Source organism: Melozone crissalis, unplaced genomic scaffold, assembly GCF_028551555.1.
Source record: "Melozone crissalis strain CALT ecotype California unplaced genomic scaffold, PUWL_Pcris_2 ptg000005l_1, whole genome shotgun sequence".
NCBI classification, from domain to species: Eukaryota; Metazoa; Chordata; class Aves; order Passeriformes; family Passerellidae; genus Melozone; species Melozone crissalis.
The window spans coordinates 30956747-30969972 of NW_026535783.1; the positions used below are offsets into that span (position 1 = coordinate 30956747).

Genomic DNA, 13226 nt, shown 5'->3' on the forward strand with positions numbered 1-13226 from the left:
CAAAAGGAGTTTAGAATCAAATTACACAAAACTAGGCAAAAGCAGTCAGTGTCTGCTGCTCCCTGAATTTAGGCAAAGGCTCCCCTGAGCGCCTTGCTGGCGACGGGGATGAGGGGAACCCTTCCCGCGGCCGGGGCGCACCGGTGCGCGCCCCTCGCAGACGGGAGGGGCGGCAGGCTGCGAAGCGCCGTCTCCGGCACCGCGGCCGGGGCTCGGCTGCCCGCGGACCCGCCCGGGCGCCTGCCCGCGGCCCGGCGGCGGGGTTGCGGCGGGGCGAGGGAAGGGGGGCCGCGGCGGGTGCCCGCCCGGGCGGGGCGGGGCGGGGCCGGACGGGACGGGGCCCGGCGCGTCCCGCCCCGTGGGGGCGAGCGGCGGGCGGGGGCAGCGCGGTCGCTGCCGCCGGGGCGCAGCTGCCCGCCCGCCGCCGGGCGCTGTGTGCGCGCACGGGCCGCGCTCCTGCCTGCCCGCGCCCGCGCCCACGCAGACGCGCACACACACGGACACGCACACGCAGACGGACAGACGGACAGAGACACGCACACACACGCACACACACGCGCCCGGCCGCCGTGCGCTGCGCATCCCGCGCCGCCGGTGCTGCCTGCCCGCCCCGCCGGGACGCGCCGCTCGCGCTCTCCCGAGTTTCTCCGCGGGCGCCCAGGTGGCTGCGCCCCACGGCACTCCCCGCTCGGCCCGGCACGACTCGGCACGGCCCTGCGTGTCCTGCCAGCCGGCGTCCCGCGGGCGCGGAGCCGATGGCGCTGGGAGGAAGGATGCGCCTGAGCCGCGTCTGCTGCGTGTTCTACCAGCTGTGCGTGCTGTCAAGCGGGCTCGGCGCAGGTAAGTGCGCGCCTTTCGCGGGACGGGCCGAGCCCGGGGCGGCCTCCGCGCCCCGCGGCTGCCGGTGGCGGTACCTGGCCATTGTTAACCGCGCCCGCCCCCCGTAAGCGATGGGAGATCAGATAGTGTGCGCCTTGGCTGTGGGAGTGCACTGCGCAGCGCTGCTCTGTACGAGACCTGATTTCCACAAGCAGCCCTGTCATCTCTCCTGGCTGTGCTGTTCCTAGAGTGTGCGATGAATGTGTAAATAAAACTGTTTCCTGTCTCAGGCTAGTGTAGGTTGTGTGTGCTCAGATCTTTGTAAACATAATGCTGGCATGCTGGACTTTGGTTGTATTGTGATGTAGAGTGTTTGGGATGTGCAAGTATCAGTAGTAAGTGATTCTAATTCAGTTTCGTTATAAGAATGATCATCATACATCATGTGCATGCAACTGCTACTTGTATGTGCAGCCATGGTGTGTGTGTATGTGTGTATTTGGCCAGACTTTGGGAGGCATAATGGATCTTGCACAGCATGCTGAGACGAAGGTTGAAATTTTCAAATTTGTTCAGGTTTTCCCCAGCAATTTTATTTTAGCTATATGAAACAGTTGTTGCTTTGTCTAAATGATGAAGGGTTTATGCAACTTTCCTCGCATGGAGGTGGTGATCTAAAGGAAAGACATCCCCAGCTACTGGTACAAACACAGCTTCTGCCCAGCTTGAGGTCCAGCTTTCTCTATGTTCTGCAGAACCTTGTGTGTTCCAGACACATCAACAGAACAGACGCATCCAACAACTGGCCCCCCTGCTCTGCATAAGGACAAGATGAAAGAAGCAAATGAACCCCACTGTTTTTTCTGGCATGCTTGTTGGTCTTGGAATCAGAAGGACCATCTTATGGTGGGCAAAGGGGAATGTTTTTAGCAGGCACTGGATGCTGTTCAGTGCTTCACTCATTTAAAGCATCTGCTGCATTTCTCACAGGTCTCCATGCTTCAGAAGAGACTGAGGAGTGGGAGATCGTCTTCCCTGCACTGTGGAGCCCGGGCCAGCAGGAGCCAGCGGGTGGCAGTGGTGGTGGTGGGGGTTGCAACATTGATCCCAGTAGTGGGAACCGAAGCAGCACTTTCAGTGGCCCAGTCACACCCAGCCCAGCAGCTGGCAGCTCCCGAGAGGTGCGTTCAGTCTCCTCCTCGGTGGATGGGCAGGCACAGGCTGTAGGGGAGGCAGCAGAGGAAGAGGACACAGAGGATGAGTATGAGTCTCAGGAGTTTTACCACTGGTCCCCTCTGCCCCAGGGGTCTGGTGCTGCCTCTCAGTTGCCACCACCACCATCCCCCCCACCACCACCTTCAGCAGAGGATGGAGATGAAGTGCTGCTGAGGATCCCAGCTTTTGCTCGGGAACTATACCTGCTGCTCAAGAGGGACAGCCGCTTCCTGGCTCCTGGCTTTGCTGTGGAAGAGCGGCTTGGGGGTGAGGGCAAAACTCCACCCAGTGCCACACAGTTGCAACCTGAGAGAGCTTGTTACTACAGTGGTGCTGTCCTCCGCTACCCGGGCTCCTTCGCCTCCTTCAGTACCTGTGGTGGACTGGTAAGATGACCTTGCATGCACCTAGGCCTGCATACAAGTCCCTGCTTCATCTATTTCTTTTCATTCCCATTCATTTCCTAAGGTCTTCTTTCTTTCTTGGTAGCATCTTGGGTCCTACCTCTGTACCTAACTTAATTTTTTAACAGTTTTCCTATTCATACACTTCTCATAACAGCTCTCAATTCCTCATTCTGCCTTTAGCCTGTACAATGGTGATATTATTTATCCTGTTTCCAGATAGGGACCTTTCTGGTTCTGGATTTCCATTTCTTACGCCATCCTTTCTTAAACTTTTCTCATCTCCATGTGTAATTTTATCTTGCCTTCAATGAGTTCTGTAATTAGATACCTCCATGCTCTGTCTCCTTTATTTTCTCTGTCTCATCATCTCTCCTGTAGTCCATCTGTAATCCATTTGTTCTTCATTCTCATCCTGTATTCTAAAGTTATTTCCCTCATTTGAATTATCTTCCTTCTGCAGCTCAGTTTTCAAACTGTTCTGTCTTTTTTATTTCTAGCAGTATTTTACCAATGTCTCCTTTCTCCTTTTCATTACTCCTTTACTTTCACCTCTTTGGCCTTTTTTCTCTGCCTCACAGCTTCTCACATGTGTTGCCTGTAGTTACTTGAATTTGGGACTTTCCTTTTAACTCCTCCACAGAAGAATGCAATGAGTAAGTTCTCAGCAGAAACCTTAGTACAGTCAGACCTTTTCAATTGTTATTACTTCTGTGGCATATTCGTTTATTTAAAACAAGCTCCCCCTGCTATTATTTCTGTTGCATCAATCGTGAGTTTTGCTAGATAGAGAGCAGAATTGGGTACACTGACAACAGCAGTGATGATCCAAAGAGCAGTCATCCTAAGGTACTTGCAGGTGGGTGGAAAGTGTAGAATGAAACAAAGTTTACCTGTGATGGTATAGAATACTGGCAGGACCTTAAAAAACCCCAATTATTGCTACTATTATTTTGGGGCTACTATCATTTGGGGCCTTTATGTAGCATAATAAATGCACATTCTTGGAGCGCTTAACAGAATTTAGAATAGAAAGAGTAGTGGTGCTGGAGAGGGTTAATATCCTCCATAATTCTGGGATTTGGGTATAGATCACCATAACTGCATGATAGATTTTTCCTTGTATTTCTTTCTGAATTTGAACATCTGACTTGCTCCATTGCTGATTCATGAAGATATGCCTTTTTATTTGTATGGCCATGAAGAGAAACCAGGTAAAATATGGAAATTTTGACTGCTTATTCATTTGCCTATTTGAACTTATTCAAAAATCAACACAAACTGAAAATGGTGGATTGACACCAAATAAAATATTTGCCTGCACTCCTGCAAAGTGAAACTGCCAAGTTTCACACAACTCTAAGTGGTTGGCATCTAATTATTGATATTTTGTCAGATTTTCTGAAGCAAAGTAGTAGAATTAATTGTGGAGAAAAATATTGAAAGTCAATTGATGGTGGTTTGAAAACAATTGGGTAAAAGAGTTTTGTGTTCATGAAAAGCATTTGACTTCTATGCTCCTTCTTATTTTGAGAGTTTTGCTTCCTTCTACATTGTGTTTGGGTAAAATTAGGTGAGAAAATCTTTGTAAAGAAATTGGTAGAAATAATTATCACCTTTTTATTGTGTCTATTCAAAAGCCATGTACATCATTGCACGTCTGTAACACCTCTGATTTATTATAAAAATTGATTCACTTTTTGGATAGATCCCAGTTTTTAGAGAGCCCTGTTAGTAATTATTGATACTGTTAGACTTTACTAGGAGTACCAGCTTACTCCAAAGCCTTTGGCCATCTAAGTGTGCATGTGCCCAAATCATGCTCTCCATATAGAAAACTGCAGCTGAAACATAAAGTGTTCTGTGTATCTCAAATAAAATTGTCAACTGTTGCTGATGTTGACTGGTGTTGTCATGATCCTCAACTGCACTGTCCTGTTTGTGGCGAAATAGTTAAGCAGCTGTTCTTCCTGAGAGTGTTGCTGTGTCAGGCTTAGTTAAAAAAAATTGCACAGTGCTATTATGTCAAAGTTGTCATAACAAATCCTAAGCTATTTGTCATTCTTTATTCAGTCATTGCTTGGGCTCTATTACATATGTAAGTTGCTGAGTTTCCAAGAGTATTGAAAAAACATCCTAACATGCGTTGGATATTCCACCATGTTTCATCTAGGCCTGAACCTGCAAATAGAGCCAAGCTGTATTTCAAACTACATTTTCTTTTTTTAACATGTAAAATAACATTGGAACTTGTCCCCAAAAATATTTTATTTTAGTTACTGGAATTAAAATTTATTTTTTCATTTTAAATATAAAGACATTTCAGAGAAAATACGAGTGTCTTAGATGCACTCTCATTTCAAAGCCTTGCAAACCTTGGGTTAGGTTTAGTAAGCTGCATACACTTTGGAAAGTCAAATGTGGGCTGGTATGCAGCTTAGATTATACCATTCTGCTCTTCAGAAATAGCCTTTCAGTGAGTCTTTTTACTGACCAAAAAGATTAGCTGTAGTCTGACAGACAACAGTGATTATTCTTTGCAGGAAAAAGGGTGGAGGAGTGTAGTGGTTTGGCCATCATATGCAGGGAAAGGTCATACCTGGCAGTACAGATGTGTGGCTATTGCTGTAGGACTAGTTTTGTCAAAAGATACTGCATCTTCAATAAATTAAAGAGAGGCCTTAGGTCAAATTATTGTACCATCCACATAGGATACTGCTATCAGTCCAGTTTCTCAAGGCACAGTGACCTCATGTGCCAGTGATATTCAGGAAATAGGGGGGGAAAAAGGTCTGTGTAGTAATCCACTTATGTACATAGAAAGAAGAATATTGCTGCAGATGTTAAAGACCTTACCCTCTGAAGCTGAAATTTAGATGCTTTTTGAATATTTCACTGGTTGCATTTGTGTAAAGCATCTCACATAAAGGACAGCATTAAAGCTTCCCTATATTATTTCACAGTTCTTGAGAGCTTCAGTAGTGTTTGTTTTTTTTTTTTTAAGCTGCTTATCAAGAACCATTATGGAGGGGTAATATTAATGGGGCTCCTAATGCCTTATAAAAATCATGCCAAAATACAAGTGAGAAATGAACGCTGTACTCATGGATAATTACTAACCAAATTCTGACTGCAAGCATTCAGAAGTGTCTTTATTAAGCTGCTTAATCTTAACAAACAAAACTTAACTAAGTGGTTATTTTGTAATGAATCTAAAGGTTGGAGATATGCACGGACTATCTAGAAACTTCATCATGGTGACCTGAGCAGTCTCAGAGCTCGCATGATCAGTGGTGACAGTCCTCTCCAACTCCTTGGTAAAACACTTGTGGAGGCTTACATCTCTTTGAAGCTCAGTGAGATTTACTCTGAGTACATTTTGGGATTCTGCACTGGTGCTGTGGTGATGATTAAGGAGAGGTTTCCAAGGATTCTCCCATCTGCATGCTGACTGCCTACTTCTTGTTCATGGCTAGCCAAATACCAGGATGTAAACAGTCCTGCTGATGCCACTGAGACTGTTCTTCTGTAAGTGATGAATTGAAGAGCTGGACCATTAATTATTTAAATGGTTGTTTCTTCTGTTTGCTTGTGTTCTGACATAATATTTGAAAAAAGAAGAAAATTGTGTCAAAGGTTATTGGACAGTTTTATTTGTGGCTGGTGAGATATATATATATATATATATATATATATATATATATATGGTAATTTTGTATAGCATGCTGTAGGAGAAATTTACTGTGCACTTAGAATTAAGAAATCAGACTGCTGGTCCTGTATCTACTTCTAGAATGAAAGTTGAAGTAGTCTCACTGCTTTTACCACAGAGTTCTGTAAATGTGGCATATATGTGCTTTATCCCCTACTCATTTCATTTCAAAAAGAGAGGTATGACTACAGTTTTTTCTCAGTAATTAATTCCTTCAGTAGTACTCTACTGACAGGCAGGGATTTCCCCAACATTTCTTCTTCTTTTCACTGAAGCAGTCTGCAATAGATAGAGAACAGCTATTTCTGTTTGGGCCGAGAAAGGATCTGAATGGCTTTTTATTTCTATAGTAATGGAGCATGTAAACAGGAGCAAATGTAGACACAGGGAATGGACAGAACAATGCAGCTCCTTGCTGCTGTGCTGTTCATCTTCTTGTAAGTTGTCTAAGAAGTCTCTGGAGCTCCACCTAAGAAGACAACATTGACATTTGGGTTGACATTGGAATCAAGCAACAGCATATTTATAGTTCGGATGAATCTGTGTAAAATACAATTTGCTATTAAAAGTAATGTGCATTCTCACAGTGACTTGAGTTGGAACAAGTCTTAGCATATCTCCAGTCCAGGGAAGAGCTGTCTACAGAAGTGTGTGGTGCTTTTATTAGGCCTCACTGCCTCACTGCCAGTGACAAGCAGGTTTTAAAACTATATAGACAAGTACTTCACTTAAATAGCCCTATCCAAAGCAATGCTGCCAGGATAATCAAAAGAATGGATGACAATTGTTCTGTGCCATGCAGAAATGTGCCAAGTATCATTGGAGGGCAGCGTTTCAATGAATATTTCTAATTGTAATGTCCTACTTTTACAATAAAACAAGTAAATAAGGATGTGAAAAATGTATGTGCCTTTTACTGGCCAATGGAAGGTTGTATAGCACTTCAGTAAGATTTGAAAAAAACCTGAAGCAGCTCTACAGGAAATGCATATCTTTTTTTACTTCTGATACAAAGTTTGTGAAGATTAGTTTTGAAGATTAGTGTTATTAACTACTAGTAATTGAATGGCAAATGATGCATTAAAAATATTTAGACTTCTTAGGATACTCTAATTTCACATGTCCCTTACATTCAGGACACTAGAGCTTCTAAAAAACTGGAATTATTATTTTGTACGTCTCCATTGAAGACAGTCTAACTTTGAAGCTTGTCTCAGAACAAGCACAATGAAATTGGAATGAGTAATAGTAATAAAATCTATTAAGAAGTTTATGTTTTCCTACAATTCTGCACACAATCACTTTTGGGGATAGGATTCAGCCTAAGAAAAAGCTGAATCTGTGTTTTGACATCTTTCTTCCTAGACAGGGATTTTAACCCTAGAGTTTCAACATTTTTATATGGGAAAAATCCCCATGAATATATTGTTACACTTCCTTGTGATTCCTGTAATGAGAGTAGTGCCTGACATGGCAAGTATACTTGAATTTTTGGACAGGTCAAAAAGTTTTGTAAAGCTATCCTGAACTTCTCTTCCTTTTGGTTGCACAGCTTTCAGTGGCAGTGCAATATTTAACCTGCTGGAAAGTTCCTTTCCTGGCATGGGATCTGATGCATTGAGGATGAATAGGCTGTTTGCCTGTGGTGTGAGTAATGAGTCTGTTTGCTGTGTGGTGGACATGCAAGCTAAAGTCTTGCTTTTGTGAGTATCTCTGCTTTTGTCCGCCTCTGTGAGCAGGTGGTCAGAACAACTCATACGTTTGGGCTTCATGCATTGCCCTGGGAAGATGTGCTATTACAGAATGTGAGCTCTCCCTGTAATGCTCTGAGACTTAAATAGACTTCTTGCTTCGATCAGGCTGGAATGCAACTACCCCATTACAGATCCTGAATCATACAGTACCCACATGCAAGCTGAAATGGGTTAAATACCCAGCCTTTTGTCAACCAAATGTAGTGCCCCTTCCTCCCCACCTCAGTGACCCTTGCAGTTACACATCCGTATTGAGTAACTTCCACACCAGATGCTTTCCAAAAGAAATTTGAGACAATTACAGCTTCTTTTATGCTGGTGGTAAGCATTAGAAAACAGAGATCACCAACAATTTTTCATAAAAGGGTAAAGAAAAGAGAATGCTAGCAGTCTTTTTGGTCCATATGATACATACATGCTAGAGTTTGACATTGCAGAAGGAGGATTATAAAATTCAATAGGATTATACTTACAGGCTGCCAGGATGAAATTAAGTACAAACTCTCTCCTATTCACCCGGCTTCCTGGGATCCTTAAACGAAGGGAGAACAAATAGAAGCAGTCTGCCTACTGTTTCATTGTGAGTTTGTTAGAGAAAAGAAACTTTACTGAGAAGGACAGAAATAAATATGTGAATGAAGGTACTCAATGAGTATCCCATACTGAGAATTCACAGCTTCAACAAGATTTGCTTTGTTGACTTTAAAATATGCCTTATTTGTGTTTTAAACACGCTTAAATGGGCAATATAAAATTTGTGATCGCTATAAATTGGTGAGCAAGGTAGGACATGAGTGGTAGTGTTAGAACTGAAAGCAGCTTTGCTCTGTTGTGAAAGGGTTTTAAGTCTTTTTTCCCTCAGAACAAAAAAAACCCAAAAACCAAACATCCCGGGAAGATAAAGCGTTGGACAAGAAATTAGTGCTTTCTACCTCCGCATAAGGCTGGAGAACCAATGAGATGCGGTAGTGCTCCTGGATGAATGAAGTCTTTCAGTGTCGGTGTTGAAACTCATCTGGCTTTTTCCTCCTGGATTTACATGACAGTGGAAGGTGTGAAAAAGGAGGGCAGCCAGCCCTGTAGGAAGTCTGGTTGCCAACAGGACAAAACAAGTTGTTTACTTGAGGTTACTGCGGCATGGTTAGGCAGAGGCACTTTTGCCTCCAGCTAAAGTTTAGCTGCTGTGTTTGTAATCGCTCTATTTAAATCTCTTTATTAAAATATCACCTGGAAAATCTAATGAAGCAGAGCTCAGCACACAGTAGAGAAGCCTAAGAAAAGTGAGATGGAGTAGGTGATTGTGGCCAGCTGAAATAACTAGCATATATGCACAAGAAATCACAATTAACAAACTTGCTGAACAGGAAGTTAATTGCAAACAGAACTATTAGATCTAGGTTGTGGGGGGGGGGAGGGTTGTTTTGTTTCCTTCCTTCCTTCCTTCCTTCCTTCCTTCCTTCCTTCCTTCCTTCCTTCCTTCCTTCCTTCCTTCCCTTCCTCCCTCCCCCCCTCCCTTCCTCCCCCCCTCCCCTCCCCTCCCCTTCCCTTCCCTTCCCTTCCCTTCCCTTCCCTTCCCTTCCCTTCCCGGAACTTCCCTTCCCTTCCCGGAACTTCCCTTCCCTTCCCTTCTTAGTACTGGAGATGTATCCCTTTAAAATTTCATTACTGTCATCAAGTGCCATAAACCAACAAAGATCTGCGTAAAGATAAAGGAATAAGCCCTCTTTGTTTGTTTTTCCTCCTGGGTTCTGCTGCTGCAGTCTGTTGCTATTCTTCTTTATCTTTCTGGATGAAACATCTTTTGGTTAGATTTTTGTTTTGTGTATCTGAGACCTCATCCTAATTCATAAGAAAGATAAGTCTTCTAAACATACAAACAGTATTGTTAATGTAAAGCTGAAAGACTTAGAAAATCAGGTTTGACTTAGGCCAAGACTACGTTTGAACTGTAACAATCTCTGTTTCCTTTAATATTAAACACTGTCACATGGTGTGTGAGATTTTGGGCCACCATGCCTCAGACCATGTGGTAATGATTCCTTTCTTCGAAGAGCTTCATCCCACAATGATGCAGGTGCTCTATCCTTAGACAGGTTTGATTTGTGATTCCAATCCTGCTTATAAAAGCCTGCTATCTTCCTAAAGGGCCTGGTTTGAGTACAAGTACTTCCTTTGCAATATATTTCTGAGTGATAATTAGAAATTAGAAATACGCTGTCTCCAGAGTGGCTTCATTTAAGGAAAAAAAAAAGAGATTGCTATGCATCACCTGGAATCTCTGCCTATTGTCATGAACGTATAAAATTATCAAGGTTACTTTTCAAGATAGAGAAGTGAGATGGTAAATCAGAAAATCTGGGTAATTCCATTAATTAAATTAGTAAATTAGTGACATTTTGGCCTCCTTATTTGATGTTAACTGCTTTAAAAAGAAAAGGCAGAGCACTTCCAGCTACAAATGGTAGCGTTAGTGAAATGAACATTTTTTTAAGAACATGTATCCCTGGCTTATATATCTCATGTATCTGCCAATTGTTTCTTCGCTAGCAAATGAACCAGGATTTTTAAAAGAACCAAATGTTCTCCATGTTGCAACTCTCGTAATATTATGTTAAAAGGACTGTTCTTTGTCTTTCTTTTCAAAATGTTTTCTTGCGGGAGTGGAGATTATTTTGGTTGTTAATGATGTTGGATGTGACAGGGGAAAAAAAGCAGCATTCATGATCTCCATGCTAAATAAGATAAAAATAGGGGGAGCTGGGAAATAGGAAAAAAAACCCAAGAGAAAGCATTAGGTGTTTGAGCTGTAAGATTGATGGAAGGTGGGAATATTCAGGAGGAGTCTGTGAAAACCAATGCTCATGTAGAGGTAGTATTCAAATGGTGAACATACCTCTTTGCTGTCTGATGAGGAGAAGTACCTCAATAGAAGGGAGTGTCCAGAGTGATTTGGATTTGTGGGAGAATGAGGTGTTTGCAGACGTTTTTCTGTGGTGTGTGTCTTTCCTTGGTTTACTCAGATCTCTCAGGTGACTTCAGGGATATAGCGGGAGGGCTGGTTGGTTTCTCCTTGCAGAGAAGTTGTGGAAATAGCATGAAATATACTAAGCATGAGCATCTGTCTTGTGTTGCAGATCCAGACAGTAGTTGGTCAAATTTTTATAAACCAATAGCGCAAAACATCTATATTAGTTTTAAGATCAGATGTCCATCTGCAGTGCATTAGCAGCTCAGTTAACCTTTTGTTGTTAACATGTCATTGCCTGGACAATCTGGTCTTCTTATTAGTTTTTTATTTTATTGCTTCTAATATGCCATCATAAATGAGCAATAAGTTTTATTTGGAAGTGAAAGAATGAAGAATATTTCTAGTGTTAATTTTAGAACAGTTGAATTAGAATGAGAAATCAGTCTCCTAACATTAGCTGCTAATAATGCATACATCTGCATGTAAGTGAATAGAAGTAAAATTTTTTTGGAAGCCTGTGCTGTTGAATGTTTTTCTTCGGTCTACCAGTACTTCAGTCAGAATTATTTTCTGAATGAGTTTTGCATCCAAAAATGTAGAAATGTGCCCCAAAACTGACTTGTGAAGTGATTTGGTTTCTGTGTGATTATCTTCCAACAATTGCATATGCTTGTTTTATGATCTCAGCTGTGCTACCTTAAGTTCTCATTAGATGTCGGAAGTTTAACTGGGTCAAGTCAGGGCAAGCTTATTTAGATAGTAGCAAGTTAAGGAAAATACAGATATTTCTGCATGTGCATCTGGGGACAACTTTTTATGCTGCAGTGCAAAGTAGATGTCCTGCTCTGTCCCTCTGGGCTTCAGGGGATGCTGGGTGGAAGTGCCCAAGTGATAGCTACAACCATTACAGTTATGCCATCTTTTATATAAAATGTTAAACTATGCTTCAGATGTGCTTACAATTTGGAATGATCTTTTTTTTTTGCTTTTTTTTTTGCCTTTTTTTTTGCTTTCTTTTTGGTTGGTTGGTTTGGTTTTTTTTGTTTTTGTCTGATTAGCCTGGCATTTGGATTATAACCCTGAAAACTCAGATGTAACTCTGATTCAAGGCATGTATGAAGTACTTTAGTTTTCTTCTGGAACTGGGACACAGGACATAAAAGGGACATCATAAGGGACTCATATTGTTTTAATATTTAATTGTGGTCTTACTTAATTTTCTTTTGAAAAATGCTCCTAAACATGAAGCTGTCTGTATGAGTTTCTGCTGTAAGCTGTGTGTGAAACGATTCTAATTTGCGCAACTTTTGAAACCTGAGAATTGACAATCTTGTAAGTTAGGAGACAGGAAGTTGCTTAGGTGATTTTATGTCTAAATAAGAGATTGCCAGTCTCTTTTGTCTCTTTGTGACCTCAATGGACCTCACCTTAAATATTTATTTAGAAATACATGAGGGTAGTGAGTGAGTTTAAAGTGGAAGAGGATTTATAGAGTAAAATGGATGCAATTTGGCATATAAAAGCTTTGTTTTCCAGTTTCTGGCTGATAGTCCTATCACGGTTCACTTTTTCTGTCCAATTACCTGTTTCTTCTGTAGTAACCTATCTAAGGAAGCACAATAATAACAACACATTTCTTGGGTGTCTCTTTAGTTAGTTTGTTTTTTTTTTTTTTTAATTTCCCATACTAAATCATTTACATGGGAAATAATGGAATGAAATAATTCCTTTCGTTTGTATTTCGTGTTGGGTAATAAATCGTTTGCCTATTTCATAGAAGCAACTTTATTTGGAAGTGACCAGTCAGACTGATGGTGCTTCGTTCAAGAGATGCTAATGTCAAAACTCCACTCGGATCACCATTTGTGTTCTTATGCACATAAAATCAAGCTCTTTAACTTAGAAGAAAAGAAAAACCTTAATCCAAATTTATATTTCTTCTTTTAATTTAAATAAAAATTCTTGAAGAATAATTAGATAACTGTTCCTTCTTTCTAAGGGTAGCAGGGCTTTAGTTTCTTAGCACAAGAAAAGAAATTGATTTTTTTTCCTCAAAAAGTGAAAGTAGGGTCTAGGTTTAAAAGTTAAAACCCAAAAACTGCATAGATTAGGAAAAAAAATTCAGTCAGGAGTCATAGAAGAATATAACTTCTATATATTTTCAACTTTTTAAAACAATGTTGTGGGAGTCTTGTTTATTTCTCTTAAAGCTGTCTGGTTTGGATTAATATAATTCTACATAGAGATATAAAAACCCTAAGCATAACTTTATTTTATAGAAGAACTAACTTTATTTGTTTAATTGTAGTTCTATATCTATAAATATATTTTATTTTCCTTTCCTGAATTACTGT

The 13226-nt window shown here is 41.5% G+C and overlaps 1 protein-coding gene across 1 annotated transcript in view; it reads left to right on the forward strand.

Annotated features, from left to right (window-relative positions):
• Positions 1-720: 720 nt before the first annotated feature.
• ADAMTS19 (ADAM metallopeptidase with thrombospondin type 1 motif 19) overlaps positions 721-13226 on the forward strand; it is a 131213-nt gene continuing 118707 nt past the window's right edge. The window contains exons 1-2 of the mRNA XM_054285548.1: positions 721-840; positions 1810-2420. Of these exons, the coding sequence (XP_054141523.1) occupies positions 756-840; positions 1810-2420 (696 nt within the window). The 5' untranslated portion in view covers positions 721-755. The remainder of the gene's footprint in view (positions 841-1809; positions 2421-13226) is intronic.